This window comes from Vigna unguiculata, chromosome 11 (genome assembly GCF_004118075.2).
Source record: "Vigna unguiculata cultivar IT97K-499-35 chromosome 11, ASM411807v1, whole genome shotgun sequence".
Classification (NCBI taxonomy): Eukaryota; Viridiplantae; Streptophyta; class Magnoliopsida; order Fabales; family Fabaceae; genus Vigna; species Vigna unguiculata.
In genome coordinates this window covers 34,170,809-34,194,857 of record NC_040289.1, presented here as the reverse complement: position 1 = coordinate 34,194,857, position 24,049 = coordinate 34,170,809, and the positions used below count along the sequence as shown (strand labels likewise).

The following is a 24,049-nucleotide window of genomic DNA, read 5'->3' as shown; positions in this document are numbered from 1 at the left end:
CCCTAGTCTAGTCAGTTTCCTGTGAAAGAATAAATAAAATAGAAGGAAGAAAAGAAATTGAACTATCATGAAAGAATGAGTTTCAATGTTGGAAACTATTTTTTTTTAATTATTAATCTTATTTTCTTTTATTTGTAATTTGTTATTTCAGATTTTACCAGCTGCAAGCAGTTTTTAATTTGCAGAAAATAGTTGTTATTGAAAGAAATGGGAGAATTTTGAAATTTGTCAATTGGTTTTCTCTCTTTCTTCCTTGCTTCTATGTTTCCATACCAAACGGTTACCTTCCCCGCAATGCAGTTCAGTACTTAAAGGAATCACTTGACAAGCCATTTTCCATAAAACTCGCAAACGACACTGCCAAACCTCCCTCACCTGCAACAATGTCTGGCCGCGGCTCTAAGCAATCGGATTTCAACCGTCCGCCGCAATCCGCGGCTTCTTCTTCCGCTGCCGGAGGCCGAGGCCGAGGCCGTGGTCGCGGCCGCGGCGCACATTCCGCGCCGTCTCCTCCGACTCAAACATCGCACCCTCCTTCATACGCTGCTTCTCCGGCCCCGCCCACCGCCGCTCCTCCCCGAGCGGTGGCGCCTGTCCCTGCATCAACGGGGCCGGGTCCATCCCGCCCTCCGCCGGTTCAATCCTCGCCGGCGCCAGTTTCTGGATCGCCAGCGGTTGCTACAACAACGTCGCCGTCTCCGGCGGTTGAAGCAGTTACTTCGGCGCTCGAGAAGCAACTGTCATTGGCGCCGTCGGCACCGTCGTCGTCGAAGGCTGTGAGATTCCCGGACCGGCCAGGAATAGGAAGATCGGGAAAGAAGATCCAAGTGCGAGCCAATCATTTTCAAGTCCAAGTTGCGATGTTGGACATTTATCACTACGATGTTAGTTAATTGAATCGTATTTATTCTGTTCTGCTTTAGTCGCTGCATGCTAGTGTTTTTTGTTGCTTATGCGGTTGAGAGTGAAGTGAGATGTGTGTCTGAGTGAGTTCATTGTGTGATTAGGTAGCGATTTCTCCTGAGATTACTTCGAAAAAGATCTCCAGAGATATTATTAATTTGTTGGTTCGAGCACACCGTGAATCGATTCTGGGAAATCGCATGACCGCGTATGACGGACGGAAGAGTCTTTTCACCGCTGGACCTTTGCCTTTTGAAGTTAAGGAATTTAAGGTCAAGCTGGGAGATAACGATGAACCAGGGTCTTCTGCCACTCCTACTTCTGATAGGTTTTTTTTTTTTTAATTATTATTATGTGTAATAATTTCTTATTGTTTACATGTATTTAAATGTAAATATATTTTTAAGATTTCATTGACTAATGGTCAGTTTTGTTTCTGAATGCATAGGAAAAAGCGTGAACGTGAGTTTAGGGTCACAATACGATTTGCTTCGAAGACCGACCTTCATCATCTGACTCAGTTTCTTGCTCGCCGGCAGTTGGACTGCCCACAGGAAACGATTCAGGCTCTTGATGTTGTACTCCGGGCTACACCTTCTGAGAAGTTGTTTTTTTATTTTGTGTTGTTTGAATTTTGATTTGAAACATTCTGTGTTCTCTTTTACTGATTTGTTTGTTTTTTAAAATATAGGTTTGATGTGGTTGGGAGATCCTTTTTTTCTCCCGCATTGGGACCAAAAGGACCTTTGGGTAATGGGACTGAATATTGGCGGGGGTATTACCAGAGTCTCCGCCCAACTCAGATGGGCCTGTCTCTTAATATTGGTTGGTTTAACTTTTCAATGCTGGTTAAGTTATGAGTGTCTTGAATAACACAGTCTTTGACAACTGATTATTTTTGCGCTGCAGATGTGTCAGCCAGGGCGTTTTATGAGCCCATTCCTGTCCTTGACTTTATTTCTAAGAATTTTAGACTCGATCTTCGCAGGCCTTTGCATGATCAGGACCGAGTTAAGGTATTGTTCTGGAAATTTGTGTGGTTATTTGTTCTTATTGACTTACAGTTTGCTCATAAATGCATAGCAATGATTTTTTTTTCTGTTGTGCTCGTAGATTGTGTGGTTCTTTATTCGTATTGAGCTATATTTTGCTTTTGAATACATACTAATGATCTTTTCGTTTGTGCTGAGAGTAAAGATCTGTTACCAAATTTTTCCTGAGATCGTTTGATTGATTTTCAGTCCGGGCATGTTGAAATGTATATAATTAATTTAGAAATCATGTATGTCTTTTGGTTCTTAATATACAGATTAAGAAAGCTTTGAGAGGAGTCAAGGTCCAAGTTAATCATGGACAGAATATTAGGCGTTACAAAGTTAGTGGACTTTCCAAAGAACCCCTCAGAGCCTTAATGTAAGGAACTTTTGCTTTGGTTTCCATTTTAATTGTTGTTTTTCATTTACATTTTAATCATATTCTCATTTAGTCCGCTCATGAGTTAGCTTACAAAACTGTTCTCTGTTCTTATATATAAAGTGCGCAATCTCAGTATGAATAATCCAAGTGTTTGATTTTGTTATTTGTATGTTTTAGGTTTACTGATGACAATGGAACAAAAAAATCCGTTCCTCAGTATTTTCAAGAGAAATATAATATTTCATTACAGTATACCCAGCTTTCTGCTCTTCAAGCTGGTAGTGACACCAAGCCAATTTTTTTGCCAATGGAGGTTTCTCTCTGCATTACTCCATCTTTATACGAGTGTATATATTATGTATGAATATTTTTGCTGAGACTTAACATTGGTTCAATGTACTTGTTTTATATATTGTAGCTTTGTCAAATTGTGGCTGGACAGAGATATACCAAAAAATTAAATGAGGATCAAGTATCCGCCCTTTTAAGCGCAACACGCCAGGGTCCTCGTGATAGGGAGGATTCCATCAGACAGGTACCTGCATCGTTATGAATTGGCATGTGTTGCTTCTTTAGTTCTTTACTCGTGGTAATTTATTTTTCCTGTTTTGACAGATTGTGAGGCAGAGCAAGTTCAGTACGGACAAATTTGCCCAGCACTTTCAAATTAAAGTCAGGGAGGATCCGGCATTGCTTGAAGCTCGTGTTTTACCTCCCCCTATGGTATGATATGATTATACTTGACACGTTTTGGCCAATTCTTTTGTTTAGAATATCTGATTTTATTTTTGTTTCTGCAGCTTAAATACCATGGATCGGGTGGTGAATCACAGGTTCAGCCAAGGATGGGTCAATGGAATATGATTAATAAGGTAAATCTGTGAATAATTTCGTGTTTGGTGGTCATTAATACGTGAGTAATGTGGTTTAATTCGGTGCTGTTTGTATGATTGATTACAATGTTCCATAGCCTAATACCTTTTTGTATCTCATTCTTCATCATCATTTGTTATTTTTCTGGTGGAAGTTGTGTTATCATGTACCTTAGATATGATATGGTTAATATTGTACATTGTTCAAGTATACACAGGGAATTATAAAGTAAATTTAATGTCAATTAAGTATTGTATTCCAGGTAATATTATGATAATTTACTACACCATAAAAAAAAGATGTAACCACTTGTAATATTTTGTAGAAAATGATTGCTGGTGGCACTGTTGAACACTGGACTTGCCTAAACCTATCTGGAAGAATACACAGGGATCTGCCATATCAACTTTGTCAGAATTTGGCTGAAATGTGTAACAGCAAGGGAATGGTAAGGTAGCTTGTACAGTTTGCTATTGAGATTATCTAATGGATAGATTGTTGAGTATTTTTTATTTGAACTGATTTTTATGCCAGCGGTTCAAAGAAAGTCCTGTAGTGCCTATAACATCATCTCCAAGTGGTCAAATAGAGAATGCTCTTATGAACCTGCATAAGCAGTGCAAACAGGCGAACGTAGGGCTCCAACTCTTAATAATAATTTTACCTGACATCAAGGGTTCTTATGGTGAGTGATTTCTATTATCAAATATTGTACTCTTAATGTGGCTCTATCATGTGTAATCATTTCGTTCTGACAGGGAAAATAAAGCGCATTTGTGAAACAGAATTAGGAATAGTATCTCAGTGTTGTCAGCCCAAGCAAGTGGTCAAAATGAACAAGCAATATCTTGAAAATCTGGCCCTCAAGATAAATGTGAAGGTTGAAGTTATTCACTTAAAAACCTTGTTTGAGTTGATCATATTGTTGCTTAAGCTAGACAATATATATATATATATATATATATATGTTTCTGTGAACCTTTTGTTTCTTTTAAATTGTAAACGTGTCGTTGTTGACTATATATAGGTGGGAGGAACGAACACGATATTGAATGATGCATTTGCTAATAGAATACCTCATGTATCCGATGTACCGACTATAATATTTGGTGCAGATGTTACGCATCCCCAGCCTGGAGAGGACAGTAGTCCTTCCATTGCTGCAGTAAGCTCTCTTTTTCTGTCTTATTTGATTTGTAGATGCATTACTGGGTGACGATTTTACTGTGTTTAATTGCTCAATGGTGTAGGTGGTGGCATCCATGGATTGGCCTTTCGTAACAAGGTACAAAGGAGTTGTGTCTGCTCAGAAACATCGGGAAGAAATTATACAAGATCTTTTTATTCAGGATCCGGCCGGGGGAAATGCACATTCAGGAATTATCAGGTATTGTTGATTGTCGCTGTGGCCACTTTTGTATAGCCAACACAATTAATATTATTTTTACTCTTTTTCAGGGAGTTGTTTCGAGCTTTCCGGCTTTCAACTCGTCGTAAACCGGAGAGAATTATATTCTACAGGTTGGGTTTGATTGAACATAATGGGACATTTGTGCTATTAGGCTCTTATTGTGTATGTAATTCCTTTTTCAAATTGTTCTCGACAGAGATGGGGTCAGCGAAGGACAGTTCAATCAAGTGCTTCTTTATGAGATGGATGCCATAAGACGGGTATGTTGGATATGGGTAATGTTTTTGAAGAGAGGATAAGCAACATGTTTTATAACATCCACGTCAAATTGCACACTCAAATGAAACTCTTGAGCAATACTCTTTTTGTGTGTATGCCTAACGTGGTAGTTGGATATTTATTCCATCCTTATTAATTTCGAGTTTGATACATCTTGTTTCAGGCATGTAACTCTCTAGAAGCGGATTACTTACCCCCGGTTACTTTTGTGGTGGTCCAGAAGAGGCACCACACTCGTTTGTTCCCTATGGATCACGGAGGTCGTGATTCTACAGATAGAAGTGGAAATATAATGCCAGGTTTTATATCTCAAGTTATGTTTGGCTACATTGCAGGTTCGTTTGTTCACGCCTGAATTTGCTAATTTTGTGTACATTTTCTTACAGGGACTGTAGTTGACACAACCATATGTCATCCTCGGGAGTTTGACTTTTATCTGAATAGTCATGCTGGAATCCAAGTAATGCAGTACTCTTAAGACGCGCATTCAACTTTTGTTATTTATTTTCTAAAGGCATTTGACAAGTTATCTGCTTGGATTGTACCGTCTGAATATTGCAGGGAACAAGCAGACCAACTCATTACCACGTATTGTTCGATGAGAATAAGTTTACTGCTGACGAGTTGCAAATTTTAACTAATAATTTGTGTTATACGTAAAATTCTACTCCCATGCTATTTTTCCTATTTTGCTGTTTCTTTTGGTTTATCTTCTTGTCAAGTTTGATTGAAATTTGAATTTCTTTTTTCAGCTATGCAAGGTGTACACGATCAGTTTCAATAGGTTAGTTACATCAAATTCGTTTCCTATATCTTGACGATGTATTCACACTTTCATTCGGAGTTTTATTGTTTGCTTGCAGTTCCTCCCGCATACTATGCCCATTTGGCAGCTTTCCGTGCTCGCTATTACATTGAAGGTGACACCTCTGATGCTGGTTCTTCAACTGGAGGCAAGAGTACTACAGCCAGCTTTGAGGTAAAATTGCCCTCCGTCAAGGGTAATGTCGCCGACGTCATGTTTTTCTGTTGAAGGTGAAGGCGTTGTTTTGTAAAGATCCGTGTGGAAATCTCTGTTTCCAAATCTTTGTCTACGTACCTTTTTTGGTGTTAACAACATTTTGGCATCTTGTGTTTTTATTCTATCATAGCTGCTCTGGTGCTCTTGAACAATTCTGATAGTAATACCCAAGTTATAAAGAAAAATCTCAGCTTCATTATTAACTATTATTTATGATTTGTTAACATTTCTTGGGAGTGCACGAATATTTCCACCTTTTCTCGTTTCAATTTATTGTAATTATTGTCATCGCAAGGGCACAACATATGTTGTGTTTCTTAGTTAGTTTCTTGTTCGCTATGATTTAATTAAATGTGTTATTGATAGTGTTTTATAATGAAGACATGAAATATTATTTTTATGTAATCAAAATGAGTAATATATCATCCTAAAATGTTATGGTAGGTCATATCTGAATACGATCAAATTAATGGTTTACTTTGCACAACAAATATATTATTGATTTCTGATTTTTGGATAATAAAAAATTAAAATATGCTCAAATTTATGATGGGTGAAGGTGAATTAACCGAAGTTGAAATGATATGTTGGGATTGCTTTTGTTCTAGTTCTTGATTTTATGTGGATGTGACGGAATATGCAAAATTGCTTTATCACATCATGAGTTGTGATTTTCATTGTTAATGTAATTATTTTGAGGATGTAGATAACTACGGGTGCGTATAATATAATCAAAGTTTTATGTTATAGATCTGGTAAAATGTGTATGTAAATTGCTGTAATTCTTATAATTTGACTTGATACACTTCTTTTGATTAATTTTTGCTAATAATAATGATGTTAATTTAGTGCTACATCCACATGATCTGCATTATTATTTTTCTAAAGAAGGCTCCTACAATTTACAATAAGCCATTTACAACAAAAACTATGTTGACCAAAAGCTTAACAACGATGATTTTTATGCAGAAATCGAGTTTGTCAAATTCCAAAAATGTGTTATAACTTGTATCTTCCTTCAATAAAAAAAACATGTTAATTTACAATACTATGTACCAGAAAAGCAAAAAACTCGATAAACATGGCTGACAGAGTGACTCACATAAGCACCTGAAGCTATAAAACAGACAACCCTGTTGTGCACAAAGAAAACACAAACAAGTGACTCACAAAGTAATAACGTGTGATCTTTGCCGATTGCACCAATTATATACCGGCAAGAGAAATACAAAGCAAAAATGAATATGAAATTCCAATTCCACATGCTACAAAATTAGTGTTATGTGCATGAACAGAGCAAGCAACAATGTCCTTATCAAAGTGTAAGGTCCATCACATAAAGAAGTGCTTCCACCTAGCTCTCCTGCATCTACAAACTCACTTCTGCCCCTACCAGCTGATGCAGATACATTCACTGGCAGTGAACCTATATTAATGCATTTAAATTGTAAACCTCATTAGACTATGATGTACCCTTCAAACATATACAAATACAATGCAACACAACCTAAAGTTAAAACTTTAGAATCATCTTTTTACTTTAAATAACGTTGGACCCTTCTAGCTTTATAAAACTAATGATGACTGAAAATCTAAAACAAAATTGAAGACACCATTTTAAATAAGAGACTTATATGTTAGACCCTTTTGTTAATGATTTATTCACAAACACTAATAACGAATAATTATTTGTTTGTAGGTCTACAATTTGAGTTTTAGTAGTCTTATCCTTCGACGTAGAATCTTTACGCGTTGTTTGGTATGTGTCTACAAAGAAGTGTAGGTGAAACTTACAATCATAGTTAGTCCATCCAATGCGTTGACCAGCAACATCGTAGACAAAAATTTTGTCTTTTAATACGAGATCTGCCGCAAAAGAATCCAATGTTGTTACTACATCATAAATGATAGTTACTTGATGATGATGAATAATAATGTATAAACAAGAATATACAAAATACTAGTTCTAATATCTCAGCCCCACAATAAGAAAGAGTACAAGGGTTTCTATTTTTGATTCTATACTATTTGTGGCCATATACCAAAAATTACTCAATATAAAAATTTTCTTTCTAAATATATACTTTAAGGTCTAACTTTGCTATTATCAACTTGTTTTATGTATCCTTATATCACAAAAAAACATGCATATAGGAACTAAAGTTTCCAAACTAGCACTATACCTCCTAGAATAGTTACACTTTGACCCGGGATTTTCTGAAAGCCAACACACCACACTGAACCCTCACCCTGCAACACACAGAGGTTAATTGATACCCTTGTAAGTGAGAAAACATGCATATGCAAAATAGATGCAGAATAAATATCCGAATGGTTGCTCTGAGATGTGTCGTAAATTTCCCAATGATAAAAGTTCAGTTGCAGAAATAATTATATGAAAAAGCAAGGAGTTTTCTTCTCCACACCCACCTTTACTCAAAAGGGACCAAGCAAGGTGTACAAATGATAATATTTAAACAAATATAGTAAAACTACTGTTCCAATATCGTTTAAGAGTCAAGGTAAAAGACAATTTAAATACTTCTTTCTTCTTTAATGCTCTGAAATACTTTTAAGAACAAAACTATTAAGGAATTCTACGTTCAAATATAGACAATATCTTGAATGAAGTAATCAACCCTAGGGATGTTATCTCGAATAACTACAAAGGGAATTTCACAGCAGTTGCTACTGCACAATAATTTTGCTATGCCACTACAAATTATTGAATACTTAGATCTATTGATATCTTTGCAAATCATGTAATCAGATATTATTTCTAAGAAAATTGAATAAAAGGAAATTAAAGCTTGAATGCTTACAATATAATTCTGTTGAATAAGATAGTCCAGTGGTCTTAAAACCAGAGATGCACCACCAGCGAAGTTCAGACTTACTTGTGGAAAAATGTCAACATTGCTGAACAAAGTATGGCCAGAGAGACATATAAACAGTGTCAAAAAAAATTATTTTTATCCAAACATGAAAAGAAGAATGCTTGAAATCAACAAAATATGAACAGCTCCACTTAACCTGGAGGTGGTTATTAAGTAACACTGATTTCCCCTGGAAAGAACACTGCGTACAGATTGTGGAATAGCAGCTGTAATCTGCATCAACAATAATATTGCTGTTAATTATCGATAAATTTCTTAAAAAGAAAAAGTAATGTCACTTATGAAGAATCACAGCATCATCTATTATTAATCGATTGGATGAAAAGAAATTACCTAACATAACTCACCGCATTCACAAAGGTTGTATAAGCCTCTTCTGCAAGGTACGACAAGGTTGTTCCAGAATCAACAATGGTACCTCTGTTGCTTGATGTAGAAAAAACTGCAGGATCAATTTGCAAAAACTGGCCATTGACAGAGATGCTCTGCAGGTATAAATTGTAGTGAGGCCTGAAATATTTGCCAAGGAAGCAGTTACTCAAACCAGTTTTCACAACATAGTACTAACTAGTGTCCAAGATGTTATAAATTGATTTCATTTATTTGTTTTATTAGGCTCCTAAGAACAAACACAAGAAGCTCCATCAACTCATCAACTTTTTTCATCTCATACAAAAAAATCAACAGAAGTCAACACTTGACAAAAAGTTTCAATCTTCAAGTCAAACAGATAATCTAAAGGATAAATACCATGTTGAAATTTCACTGAATCCATTAAGCAGAATGTATACAGCACATGACTGAACCACAAATAAAAATTGGCATAAAGAAATTTTGAAATGTAGCATGTACTCTAACAAATAAACGTACTGCGATGGAACAAGTGGAGTATAAACTATGTTTGGCTCCACAATTTCACCAAGAACCAAGACACCTCCACCACTGTTATCTCCTTTTAAGCAATGAGAGAACACTCTTGGTGCAATTCCTTGCGATGAGAGTTGGGAAATGACAGACATGCCTTGTTGCCCGAATCCAAATATCCCATCAACTGCTCTATCAGACTTTGTTAAGTCCCCAGTCTGCTGGATGCTACAACTGTTCCACAGTAAACATTATAAGACGATGTTTTTCAAGTTTAAACCAGCAAATTCAAAAGGGGAGATAAGGGTGAGGTGCTTTTTGAGAGGTAAAAGGTTCTTTGACACCATTTGACCAGCATCTGACAATATCGTCTTAACCAATGTTAACTTTTGTATGTTTAAAGAAAGAGAGAAAGGATACTGAAAGATAATGTCAAATGAGTGTAAAAAACCTTCTGGTATCAAAATACCATTGTCCTGTTGAAACATAGGAATGCTATTTTGAGCCATTTGAGACTCACAATACAACAATAACAACAGTCTTAACCTACTACATGAGATTATTGGTTATTTCAAATTCATGATAGCTCACCCAAAAACTACAGATGCAGAGGAATTTGTTGTCAAGGTTCCCTCAAAAATACTAGCAAAATGCATCAAATCTGACACATAATAGCCTGATGTCCCACTGCCATCTCCATACTGGAACGTGTAAATGCACTGGTTGTTCTGACCGGAACAGCTCGCATCGGAGGACTGAACTCCGTTCCTGCACCTCCGGTCAGAACAAGAGATCAATGAGGATGTTGATGAACTCCTAGGATCAAAGTAATTGAGCTGAATCTGCAACCAAATCCAGCAAAGATGATGTTCAATCAGTATCATTCACAAATCCCAAAAGTACATTGTTATAGTCTCGTTCAAACTGTGTACTAAACTGAATCAACTAACTAACAAATAAGGAACAGGGAAGTTAAATTTACTTGCAGCCCACTTGTCTGAGGACAACCATTGCAGGACCCACAACTAACCCAGAGAACATCACTCCCAGTGTCAATCTGCACATAAAATTCCCTTGGAGGAGTACCCATTTTTACCTTGGTATAGTAAAGCCTGTGGAAAAAGCCAAAAGTTTTATTTTGTTTTATTTTTATTTTTCCAAAAAATAAAACATTGAATTGAGAACACAAAACATATAACAGAAACAACAAGATTGGAATTGCGAGGAGAGAAATTCAAATAGGATAGAAAGAAAGCTCAGAATTGAGAGCCAGCCATACATGACCAAACCACTTAATTTTTCATTTGTAATTGAATCACCAAGATAAGAAATTTGAAGACACCCATGAGAGAAATTGATCCAAAAAACACATAAAAAACCAGAATTGCAAAAGGGGTGATAGAATTACCCGACTTGTGAGGGATCGAAGATGCCTTTGACAGGGAAATCTACAACATAGTTAGTAGACTGCAACATTCTACGATGTCTGAGGCTGTCCCGCGCTCTGAGCTGACTCAACTCCACGCCATGATTCGAAGGAAACGCTCTTTCCAGTGTCAGAGTCACCGGCGACCCCTCCACCGCCGACAGAAGCGCGGCGGCGAACAGAAAAACGGCGGCCACCGCTTCCATTTAGTGTCGGTTGGGAAGTGTACAAGAAGGGAAAGTGAAGCGGAATTGAGACAGTGACACTAGTGAAATATGAGAACAAAAAGCAACGCAGGGCAAAAATTGTTGGTGTTGGTGTTGCTGTTCTTCATGATCGTGATGAGAGAGAATTGTAACCTGAACGAACCTGCAAGTTGCAGGTTGCGAATTTGGTTCACATAACACAACAATAATGGATTACGTATAGTTACTGCCATTTTTATATGAAGCCATCGTAACAATTACTGCACCACCGCTACATACATTTTTGTAATATACTCCACCTTCTTCTTCCACCATTAAGTTATACTATATATACTAAATTTGGTATGAAAAAACAGAACATTAAAGAACATTTTTTCATAGCCATGGTAAAACAGAACATGTTTTCCACCCAGGAAAGAAAGAAACGGGTTAAATGAAAATAACGAAAGAGTGAAAAAAAAAGATGAAAGTTAACTATATTTAGGTGAAGAAAGAAACTTCACAATTACGATGGGGAATATTAACCCAGGTTTGAAAGATTTAAAAAAATTGAGAACAACAGAAAATTTAATAGTGAGACAAGGACTTTTGAAGATAGAAAAATATCATCCAAAAGAGAGAATTTACTAAAAATAATTAAGTAAATTATGTAGAGAGACAGTTATAGGAAAAATATATTTATAAATGTGTAAAATAAAATGAAGATACATTGTTTTCTATGTGTATTTTATAGGTTTGTATCTAACTGTAAGCCCTTTTTCTTTTCTGTCCCAGAGGTTTGGGTCTGGCCCTTCGTAGGTCCAAGGGCAGCCCCTTTGAAGGACACTCTATCCTGCCTCTCCTTCACAGTCTCACCTCACATCTGTTTCAGAAAGACAGTCTTCCCCTCAACCTCTCTACGAAAGCAGAAGTTCTCTGCTAGGGCACACCAGTCGCACGTCTCCAGTTGTGTGTGTTGGTCAAGTTAGGGATTGAGTTTCCTGACCTCGCTTTATACCAAATCTTCAGGTTTCAGCTCTTTTCTAACTCCGGGAGCTGTGGTGCCCTTAGATTCGAATCTGTTTGCTTTAGTTGTTCTCAAAACAGGTAAAGGAAGCTAGATTCACCGGTTCTAAATTATTCTTGGCTATTTTTGGTCGGTTTTATGTTTATATGCGTGCATAGTATGCTTTTATTGAATGAAATTGAGTTGCATGTGTATTTGGGCGTTGATCTGAGCTGTTTCCGCCACTGCATGTGTGCTGACAGTGGTGAGATCTGTTATTCTCGCCCAAGCGAGCTCGTCTCGCCTAGGCGAGAGTATCAGAATGCTCACCCTGGTTCTGCCACGAGCACTCGCCTAGGCGGCCCATTTTCCCGTTTTGAGTGACGCATAGTCTCGCTCAGGCGAGAAGGTCTCGCATGAGGGAGAATTCGTGAAGCCTCCACTGTCGCACGTCTCGCCTGGGCGAGAATTCGCTGTTTCAGTGAGGCCAGCGTCTCGCCTGAACGAGTTCGCGTATGTGTGCTATGTTTTCTTGGCTGTTTGGATGGTCTGTTGCATGTCTTGGTTAGATTATCCTTCCTAAATAAGATGTACGCGAATATGCTTGGGTGTTTGAATTTTGTGAACTAAATTGGCATGCTTGGTATGAGATTTATCATGGATTGTCGAATTGTGGTATCTTAACATGAGAATTGGATGAATGATCAAAAAGAGGTGGGAATTGTATGAGAAACATGGTTATGATTGTGAGATAGGCGTAATTCCAGGAGTCTCGTGGGGAGACTTCATGGTGGCGTGTAGTGTATATATTAAGATATGGATTCAAGTAAGGACCGCATCCCAAAACTCTAAAGGGTCAGTGAGTCTCAAGTAGAGCAAACTGGCCCAAGTTGACCCAAGTGGTGAGAGTAGCGAGAGGCCCTAGTCTATGGCAGGATAATGACCCTAGAAGTTTAAAGGTTAACCTTGTGCGTGGTAGGGTGAAACCCATTGGCAATGGCTCTGCAGAGCAGTAGAGGCCACCATAAGTGCAAGCGTCCAGTGAATCCGATCTTAGTATATTTATCCGGATAATTGAGTCATAGTGTCCTGCTTGTTTAATATAACATGATTCTCTGTGCCTGCTGTGTTGTATGCTTTGACTGTGAAATTACGTGTCTGCTATATCATGTAAATTTTTCTAAACTATAATAGCTTACCCTTGCAATGTTTGTGTGTGTGTTCTATCTTGTGTTTCTCTCCTTTGCGATGATCACCATATGGTGGGAGCAGATGGGAATACTTCTGGGGTAGGTCTGATGGTGGTAGCAGTGCAGCTTAGTGGCTCGTCGATGTGACTCAGCAGAGGAATTCTATGGCCCTAGTGCCTTGTAACTCCTTGTACTTGGGGTTTTTCCTTTTTGCACAACTATGAATTCCTTTATTTCTATGTTGGCTATGGCATGGATGTATGCCTAGGTTTTCTTTTAAGTACTTCCGGATGACTGTAATAGTTATCTTACCTACGTTTTATATTTCTCTGAGTGCCTCTCGTTATTATGATCTTGTGACGTTTTATTCAGTAATATAATCTAGGGTTAAGTATGTTTTTAGTCCTCAAACTTTGACTCAAAATTGGAATTCGTCCCTGTCTGAAACTTCGATACATTTTGGTCCCTAAACTTTAAAAATGAATGAATATAGTCCTTTTAACCCAATTATGTTAAATTTTTTTGAGGTGTCGAACACTTTTCATATTATTATTGGAGTTTTTTACACTATTTGATACATTCTTGATTCAATATCTACTGAGAAATATGTTCGACACTTCAAAAAAAGTTAACGTAATTGAGTTAAAAGGACTACATTCATTCATTTTTAAAGTTTAGGGACCAAAATCTATTGAAATTTCAGACAGGGACGAATTCCAAATTTGGGTCAAAGTTCAGGGACTAAAAACATACTTAACCCTATAATCTATTTAAAATGGGATGTCACACTAACTATTATATTATTTTTCTGTAACTTTGTTTATCGTTTTCTTATATCATTGATATTTTGGTAAGAATATATTATAAATCACTTATTATAAACAAGCAACAACATAAATTTTTTTAAATTGAGTTACTAAAGTATGCTAGACTAAGCTAAATATTAATAAACATTATTATTATTATTATTATTATTATTATTATTATTATTATTACTAGCTTAAAAACAGGCGCGATCGTGCCTGTGTGTACGCATTTTCTTAATATGTATGATATTATAGTGAAAATAAAGTGAAATGTACAGAAAAAATATGAAAAAGTAATTGTTGATGAATGAAAGAAAAAAGAAGGAGATAAATAAATAATTTTATAAAAATTTGTAAAAGTAACATTTAACTTTTAAAAATTTATCAAATAATTACATTGTAAAGGGTAAAATTGGAATTATATTATAAATGACAAAGTTGGAATTATTAAATGTGGACACAAAAGAGGAAATCTTCTTTATATATAGTTATAGATTATTATTATTATTATTATTATTATTATTATTATTATTATTATTATTATTATTATTATAACACACAACAATCAAACATTTAAAGTTATAAATGTTATAATACAATATTTTATTTCGTGCTCTATAGTTTCATATGATAGTATTAGATAAGAAAATGTGTTAGAAGTAGGTTTTAAGTAGGTTTTAAGTTTAATTCAACCTTACAAAATCGGTTTGTAAGGTGAGATTTTACCTCACTTATATACTATAAAATGACCTTATTTCTAGTCGGTGTGAAACTTCTAATACACCCTCTAACGCCGAGGTATATACACCTCGTGCATGAGTCTAGAAATGGGTGGTCCGTTAACGGTCCAATATTGGGTGGAATAAAATGTCCAAGAAAACTCGCTAGGATAGACTCTAACTTGACTCTGATACCAAGTTAGAAGTAGGTTTTAAAAGTTTTAAACCTAACTCATAGTATATAAGAGGGGTGCAAACCTCACCTTAGAAACTGATTTTATGAGATTGAGTTAGACTTAAAACCCACTTCTAACAAAATATAAAATTAAATCAATTATTATATTAACCTTTTGTAATTTGTAATCATATATAGTTTTAGTTAAAAATGTTATGATTCAAATGAATTAAAGAAATATTTAAATTAACCTAATTTAATATTTGCAAATTTGATTATACTAGATAAATACTTTTTAGATTTATTTGATTTTGAATTTTGATATACGTTAGATAATCATTTATATTTTTAGGCAATTGTGTAACACCATCATTTTGCTAATTTTAAGCAATTACATATTTATCACATGTCATCTCTCTTGCCTCACAAAGATCTATAGTTATATATTAATGTTAGACAACATCCCTTCCATAGAACATGACAGGGTGAAGTTCATATTTGCGAGTTCAATCTCTTATCGAAGAAGCTCTAGATATGAACCTTCTTCCACTCTTAGAACTAGACATCTTCTTCTATATAAATATGGTACTAGTGGAGTCAGATTAATATTTATAAAAAATCTCTCTCAATACACTACCTAACATCCCATAAATGTAGTACTTCCGTCATTAGGAGTCACTACATTTACTAGATTCACATCATAACTCACATGTCACATTCTCCTATAATCTTAAATTATGCCATACATATGTATTTGACCTCAATCCAAATTCATCACATACATCAATTACATTTTATTTATTTCAATTGACGTATTAATAATTCATCATTTACTTATTCTTGCATTAGCATAATATTCAATTTCAATATTTCAATCAAGCATATAAAAACAACAAGATGTATTTCTCTAACCACGAACCTATAATTGACAATTTCAATGGTCAAAGTGAAGAACCATATTTGAAGAATGATCTCACAAAATTCTAGTATGATCTAGCGTTTAACGAAGCGAAAATCATAATTTTACCGAGACAACCAAAAATCAAAGTCAAGGTGGCGCCCGACACCAAAGTCATTGATGATCATTGTCAAGTGAGGGCCTGATGCGACTAGGGTATCACCCAACACCCTGAACCTCTGGAGCTCACCAGCAAGTGAGGGTCCAACAGTCTCAGGCTACCGCTCAACTATTTTGTGGTACCGTCTAACATCATAATTAGAAAAACACACATTATTTAACTATGTTAGGTTAGGTTATCCAACTTGCCTATCTGGACAATTCTAACTTTTCCTTAGTTTAAAATAACTTGTTTTAATTCAAAATAACCTCAAATAGAGACAAATGGATAGTCCTAGCAAAATCAAATCACTTCCAAAAATAACCTTTTCAATTCAACTAAACCAACAAGTCAATAATATCACATATCACTTATCACATCAAATACCAACTTTCAATAATGCATATCAGATTGGATTCATTGACATATTTGAGTTAATTATACTCAAACATTTAATAGATATAATTTACTTCAATCATTCTAAAATGGTATCAATCAATTAATTTGATAACATTATAATTCAAGTCCCAACATTCACATGTTAAAAATATCTATATAATCTTCAACATATAAGTTTAAAATCAAATACTTTAACTAAACACTTTAAAAATCAACATACCATAAGAGACATTCTAAAAGTTGGGAAGAGAAAATGATAGAGACCAAAATATGTTATGTTTTTAGGTCAATTGTGAAGAGTAGAGCTGTTGGGTGTCTGTTTACACGATTTTGTTCAAATAAAAACGAACTAGACGTTACAAAAATAGTACAACAAATAGGAGAAAAAATATCCCACATAGCCATCTTAGTTAAAACGCTATTATTCTAAGAAATTGGACATTTAATATTATCAGTACAGTTGATACTGGCGTATTTTATTTATTATGTTTTAACTATTATTCTTAGTGTTAAGGTGTTAATGTCTTAAAGATATGAATTAAATTTTCAAAATAAATTATAAAACTCATATTTTTATTTACATATCAAGCTTAGTGATTAAGTCATCTTAATTTTGAAAAGTTGACACACATCTCCAGGTAAATTGCTTTTGATTTCCTAGGAAAGGTAAATTGCTTTTACTTATTCGTCGACACTTGTCTTTCATTACCCATTAAAATAATTGACTTTTAACTTCTTCCAAAGCACTATCATTGGATTATTTATGTTTTCAAAGTTAGTGCAGTTAGTTGCTCTTATTCAACCAACTTAGTCGTAATCCAATCTGGATTTTTTAATGTTTTTTTTATTCTAGTTTATGTTCTTAAAATAAATTAACATAAATTGGATTTAATATTTTAAAATATATTAAAAAGTTTAATATATTAAAATTAGTAAATGTCAAAGGATTGTACAAAGATAGCACACAAAACTTATAAACATGAGATAATGCAGTTAATGTTCAACGTTTTATGTTAGTTAATTTGTGAATAAATAAGTGATTATATATTTAAGTTTGAATGATAGATTATTATTTGATCAATAAATCAAAATAGAGAAAGATATATAGTTCTCAGGTTAAATTAAACACCATATGATCGGTTTTAAAAATAATTGTCAATAAATTAACTATAAATAAATAAATAATCATTAATATATATTATCTTGTTAGTATAGTTATGATAATGTTTTTTTTAGAGATATGCATGCTATGAAGATTTGAATGGATTTCGATGATGATTATTTAATTCTTATCTAAAAAAAATAGATTGCTAAAGATTGACGTGGAATCTGCAGAGATTTCACTGTGAATATTATAAATAATGCATGAACCATTTAAATAACATTAAAATTTGCAATATCCATCTTCGTCAATTATCTCAGTATTGTCTATTGTTAAAGACTTCTACTTTATTCTGATTAAAAGATACATATATACACACACAAACATATATACATATATATATATATATATATATATATATATATATATATATAAATGAATCTATGAAAATGAATAAAAAAGCAGCATTACGATAAAATAAAATAAAAAATTATTATAACTTTTGTAAATTGACTTTCAAACTATTTATTATAATTTTATTAAAGCAACAATTTAAGAATGAATTACTTACAAATTTTTAATATTTCAGGCGATAGGTTTTATTTAATTTTCGTCTCAGAACTAACTTCTGCAATTGTTTAAAGAACACTCTCGCCTGTATATTACACAAATTTCTTTATTTGACATTGTAATATATACTGCTATAAAAAATATTATAAACGTTATAAGGGAATTCAAGAATTTTTTTATAATAATATATAAATCAGTAAATAATATTTAAAGTATTTTTTATTTTAATTTTTAATTTATTTAAACTACTTATTGGACTAATTAACTAAAAGTACTAATTTTACTGTCAAACTCAACCCGTTTTGTCAATATATTAAAAAACAAATTATTTACTAAGAGACATAAAAAAAATTAAAAAATAAAATCGTAAACATTTTTAGAAAGAAAAAATAAGAAGAAAAAAATAAAATGAGTTTCATTGTTAAAACGAGTTTATATTATATAAACTAATTTGCAAAATCTGTTAATGTAATTTCTCTTAATAGTTATTTTTAACTCAATTTTAATTTTGTAAAAATTTTATGTTACTATTTTATTATTATTTTTCATTAAAAATAATTATATATACAGCTCAAGTACCAGGTTTGTTTATAGTTGGCAATGACCATTCAAACATGATTTAGGTGTTGTTATTTATGTTTGAAAGCCATTTAAGAACCTAAATCTACACATAAAGCTAATGCTAATTTTTTTTTTTGTTCTTTTCTTATCCCATAAATTCACCAAAAGTGTTGAGACAACTTCATTATTGCATAAAATGGTGGCTACACTAAAGTGCCATTTCAATTTGACGTATTTTGAACCTTTTTTTCTTCATTATCATTTAAAATTTAAGTGTGAGTGGAATAAAAGTTCACAAACCCATTCTTAAATTTTTTTTTTATGGTTGAGATACACTTAAAATTTCTTACATTTTATAATTTATTCATTTCTATAAATATTTTCATTGATACCTTTATGAAAAAATACCAATTATTTAAAAGATATTGACAAATAATTTTGGACAAAAATAATATACTTAAAATTAAATGTGATTATAATATTTAATTTTCATACAAAATTAATTGAGTTCATTATCTGTGTAGAAAAGACAAACTTCTCTTCCTACATAACTTTTAAATAAATAATATAAATAAGTACTCACTTCTTAATCATAAGAAAAATCTTCTTTATCTTTAATGTTAGAAGGAAACAAAATCTAACGAGGTTAAGAGACAGAGTTATCCCATTTTTATAAGGAATATTCCAATTATATAATAATCAATTTGTTATAAAAAAAATTATTTTAAAGGAGAATTTTAGTTGATTCAAGAAATTATATCAATACTTCTGATGTATTCAAGACAAACTCTTTAGATTTGTGGAAGTGTAAATAAATAGTTTAAAATATCTAAATATAAAGCGAAATTTTGTATCCATTTATATAATATAAAACTATCTTATATGTAATTATTTTGGAATCCTATGAGATTTCAACTTTACTAAATTAAAATTTGTGCATATGATCCAAACTTCACCAATATTATAATCCCAATTGTCTCTATAATTTCCTTTATGTTAAAATTTATTATACCCTACAATATTTTACTCATAATTACATCAACACCATTGGTTTTATAGAAGACACCAGAAGTCTCTGTTTGCAACATCTTTATCACTTTCCCTTTGTATCAACATTTCGTATGCTTCATCATTTACATTTTGAATATTTGAATCATAATTATGGCGCTTGAAACACATCCATGAACTTTTTTATTTTATTTTTTATTTTGTCAATATTTATGGACTTTTTTTTTCTGTCATAAACGAGAGCTTTGTTTTGCTGAAAAATAAAAATATTATCTTTATTCTTTAGTGAGTAGGGTCTATAGAGGGTTATCTTTGCAAGACTCCACTTTTCTTTTTCTTCAGTTGTTTCCCTCCTATCCTATCTCAAGTCATAAAGTTAAAAGGCAAAACTTTAGTTTGGTGGTTGGAAATTTAGTTAGTTACTTAATTTAATATAAAACTATTAATAGTTTATTTAACATAGATTTCCGGTGATTAATTGAGTAGAATACTTTACGGTGATCATATATAAAAATTATTAAATAATTATAAAAGTCAATCATGTTACTAATTAAATTCAGTTTTTCATTGAATCTTTCGAGGAAGAATTATTGGAGAAATATAACACTAACGAACATGACATCAACTCATATATAAGACATTGACACTGCTCTCAACCAAAAATCTTAAGACAATGAGTTTATGGGCTTTCATCCTTATATAATGTTTAATTTTTTTATTTTTATTTAGACTTACACTTAGATTTCCAACCTCAATATTGAAATTTAAGATTTTTTTATTATTTATTTTATACTGTCAACTTTTTCTTATAGAAGTAAAAGGTGATGATTAAAAATAATCAATTGCGAAAAAAGCGATATTATACACTATTTAAAATAACACATCTAAAATGTGTTTTCACATAAACTAAAACAAAACCTTATTTTAGTACACGCGGCAGCCTTTGGGATTTTCCTCAGAAAATAGAATAAAATAAAAGTTACAAAATTGAAATAATTTTCAAACATCTTTCTTTCTTTCTTCTGTTCCGAAATTTGTATAATAGTTTGGTCCTGTTTAAAGGCCCCCTGAAAATGAGTTTTTGTGACTCGGCTTTTACATCCTGCACCTCTCTTTTTTTCTTGTACCCCTATGATATTTTATAACCTCAAATTTATCCCTCATTAAAAATTATAACAAAAAGATAAAAATCATCCTTATACCCCTTTTTATTGAATTCCAAAATTTTCAATTTGGAAGATATTTTGGGATTGTTCAATCTGGAAATTTGGAAACATATGTCAAAATATACATTTAGGAATATGTCTAAAAGATACATTTTGAAAAATATTTTGAGACCTAAAATTACTTTTCGTATTAAACAATTTGAAATCTTTTTAAGAAAATTACATTATGCAAGTACTTATTTCGGAATGTATATTCTGAAAGGAGATAAAAAAAATATTTTATACAATTTACATTTTGGGATGTATATAAAATTTACATTTTAAATGAAGAGGAACACAACTTTCTTTTTTCGTCAAAAAATAACTTATTAGGTCATTGTGAAATTAAATTTTGTTTTTTTCCAAATTTCATATATTATGATTTATAAATTTAAAAAATAAATGAATGTATTCTTTTATTCCAACAAAGTTCACTTTTTTGTATATGTTAAACGGTGTATCAAGTTGCAAGGTTGAAACTAGGATGGCAACGGGCGGGGCGGGGCGGGGACGGGTTTCGCTATCCCATATCCATCCCCGCATAAAAAATTCATCCCCATCTCCATACCCAAACCCAACGGGTATCAAACTTTTTTCCCATCCCCATCCCCACCGGGTAACGGGTATAATCTCGTACCCATACCCGTACCCGTGTTCTAACTACTTCAATATTAATTTTTATAAAAGAAAAAAAATTACGGTAAATAAAACATAATATTATGAAATATTCAATATTAGGAAGATTTTCTTCGATGCCAAATACCTTAAAATAAATTATAATTGTTTACATTTTATATTAGAATACCAAATAAAATTTCATGTGAACCAAAACATTTATTAAATTTGCAAACTACAACATTGATGAACTTAGTTGATAAAATTAAAAAATATTTCAAAAAAATATAAAAGGAAAACAAATATTCAAATTAAAATATATTTTAAATGTTTGTTTACTTCAATTTTTTAAATTCTAATGAATCTCTTTCTTATACACTAATAAAAGTTATAATATATCACTTGATCAAAATGACACAAAGAACAAATAATAAACATAATAATAAAAGGAAAACAAATATTCAACTTAAAATATATTTTAAATGTTTGTTTACTTCAATTTTTTAAATTATAATGAATCTCTTTTTTATACACTAATAAAAGTTATAATACATCACTTGATCAAAATGACACAAAGAACAAATAATAAACATAATAATAAAATTTTGATATAGATTTTGTATCTTTTGAACTTCAATATATGTTGGATAGTGACAAAAAAATATTCATAGCAATTACATTAAATTTTTATATTGTAGTAAATAAAAGTTATTTATACAATTAAAGTGAAAAAAATTACAGTATGATTAATAGTGAGTTATAAACTAACAAATAATTAGATAGAATATATCGAAATATTATTCTACATGATGAAAATAAACAATAAATAAAAATATTAAAAAACTAACAAATGTGTGTTTTAGAAATAATTTGAGAGACTATCGAAAGAAATCGCACAAAGGAAATCAAATGTATAATTAAGGTATGATAAAATGAAAAATACCTTAGAGAACTAATTATTAAATTATGTTTGAAGTGGTTAAAATTAAATAGAAATATCATTAGTGACCAAAAAATTTGTCATTAAATTACAAATAAATTAGTAATTAAATTGGTCACTAAATCAAGTACCGATTCGATCATTGAATCGGTCACTAATTTAGTCATTAATTCAGACAATAAATCAACTACTACCACCAATGACGAAAAATAGTGACTGATATGGGTTACTGACTAAATCAGTCACCATTTTATGTTTTTCTTGTAGTGAATTATCATATATTATTCCTAAATATCATTATATATATATATATATATATATATATAAATATAATTTTAACCACTTCAAACAGAATTTAAAGTGAAAAAATTACATTATGATTAATAATGAGTTATAAAATAAAAAATAATTAGATAGAATATATCGAACTATTATTCTACATGATGAAAATAAAAACAATAAATAAAAATATTAAAAAACAAACAAATGTGTGTTTTAGAAATAATTTGAGAGACTATCGAAAAAAATCACACAAAGGAAATCAAATGTATAACTAAGGTATGATAAGACGAAAAATATCTTAGAGAATTAAGAAAACTTTTCAAATATCAACATATATACTTAATGGTTGAAAAATAACGAAAATTATTTTAATGAAACAAAAGAGTTCTTCAAATTAAACAAAAATTAATAATAATAATAATTAAAGAATTTTTTTTATATTATCTTAAATTGAGAGTATAAACATTCTCATGTGAAAGAAAAATTTATAATAAATAAAAATATTGAAAAATAATATAAATATTCAAATGTGAGGCATAATTTTTTTTTAATTAACATACATCATTTTAACATAATTACATAAAGGTTATGATAAGATAAAAAATATATTGGAGATGAGAATGAGTTTCATGACAAATGAAATAATTAAAAGAAATAAAAATAGAAAATAAATAAATAAATAAATAAATAAATATATATATATATATATATATATATATATATATATATATATATATATATATATATATATAGGGGTTACTTGATTAATTGTGAATATTTTAATAATTTAAACGAGAATGGAGATATGGCGGGGACGGGTATTATGGCGGGTATATGTACATCCCCATACCCATCCCCATACCCAACTGAAAAAGTCGGGGATTCCCCATACCCATACCCATACCCAGTCAATGCGGAGATTCCCCGTCAAAACGGGGACGGGTTCGGGCAATACCCACGGGGACGGATTTATTTGCCATCTCTAGTTGAAACATGTCATAAAGTACAAATAGTTCAAATGTCAATCTGAAATACTATTTAAAACTTAAAAAAAATTAATGTTATTAAGTTAATATATATATATATATATATATATATATATATATTAAATTTTAAACTTTAAGAACAAAAATGTATC

General features: G+C 32.0%; 2 protein-coding genes across 2 annotated transcripts; one reads left to right on the top strand and one right to left on the bottom strand.

Moving 5' to 3' along the window:
* The first annotated feature begins 173 nt into the window (after positions 1 to 173).
* Positions 174 to 6,172, top strand: LOC114168647 (protein argonaute 5-like). Its single transcript, XM_028053542.1, has 22 exons — positions 174 to 884; positions 1,008 to 1,231; positions 1,352 to 1,507; positions 1,595 to 1,728; positions 1,813 to 1,919; positions 2,213 to 2,316; positions 2,497 to 2,632; positions 2,738 to 2,854; positions 2,935 to 3,042; positions 3,120 to 3,191; positions 3,518 to 3,640; positions 3,727 to 3,877; positions 3,951 to 4,072; positions 4,220 to 4,357; positions 4,443 to 4,579; positions 4,651 to 4,713; positions 4,800 to 4,863; positions 5,046 to 5,181; positions 5,269 to 5,342; positions 5,444 to 5,538; positions 5,635 to 5,666; positions 5,746 to 6,172. The coding sequence occupies exons 1-22, from the start codon at positions 384 to 386 to the stop codon at positions 5,913 to 5,915; spliced, it is 2,964 nt and encodes a 987-aa protein (XP_027909343.1). The 5' UTR covers positions 174 to 383; the 3' UTR covers positions 5,916 to 6,172.
* Positions 6,173 to 6,889: 717 nt separating this feature from the next.
* LOC114168648 (aspartic proteinase-like protein 2) lies at positions 6,890 to 11,577 on the bottom strand. Its single transcript, XM_028053543.1, has 10 exons — positions 11,073 to 11,577; positions 10,647 to 10,776; positions 10,256 to 10,506; positions 9,671 to 9,898; positions 9,148 to 9,310; positions 8,937 to 9,013; positions 8,726 to 8,822; positions 8,087 to 8,153; positions 7,698 to 7,769; positions 6,890 to 7,329 (listed from the first exon to the last, which is right to left on the bottom strand). The coding sequence occupies exons 1-10, from the start codon at positions 11,294 to 11,296 to the stop codon at positions 7,169 to 7,171; spliced, it is 1,470 nt and encodes a 489-aa protein (XP_027909344.1). The 5' UTR covers positions 11,297 to 11,577; the 3' UTR covers positions 6,890 to 7,168.
* Positions 11,578 to 24,049: the final 12,472 nt, after the last annotated feature.

Coding starts and splice junctions, on each gene's coding strand:
- LOC114168647 (XM_028053542.1), top strand. CDS start 384: ATGTCTGGCCGCGGCTCTAAGCAATCGGATTTCAACCGTCCGCCGCAA. Junction 2,855..2,934: donor GGGAGGATTCCATCAGACAG/GTACCTGCATCG, acceptor CTGTTTTGACAG/ATTGTGAGGCAGAGCAAGTT. Junction 3,878..3,950: donor TGACATCAAGGGTTCTTATG/GTGAGTGATTTC, acceptor TCGTTCTGACAG/GGAAAATAAAGCGCATTTGT.
- LOC114168648 (XM_028053543.1), bottom strand. CDS start 11,296: ATGGAAGCGGTGGCCGCCGTTTTTCTGTTCGCCGCCGCGCTTCTGTCG. Junction 8,823..8,936: donor TACTTAATAACCACCTCCAG/GTTAAGTGGAGC, acceptor TACTTTGTTCAG/CAATGTTGACATTTTTCCAC. Junction 7,330..7,697: donor TGGATGGACTAACTATGATT/GTAAGTTTCACC, acceptor GCATTAATATAG/GTTCACTGCCAGTGAATGTA.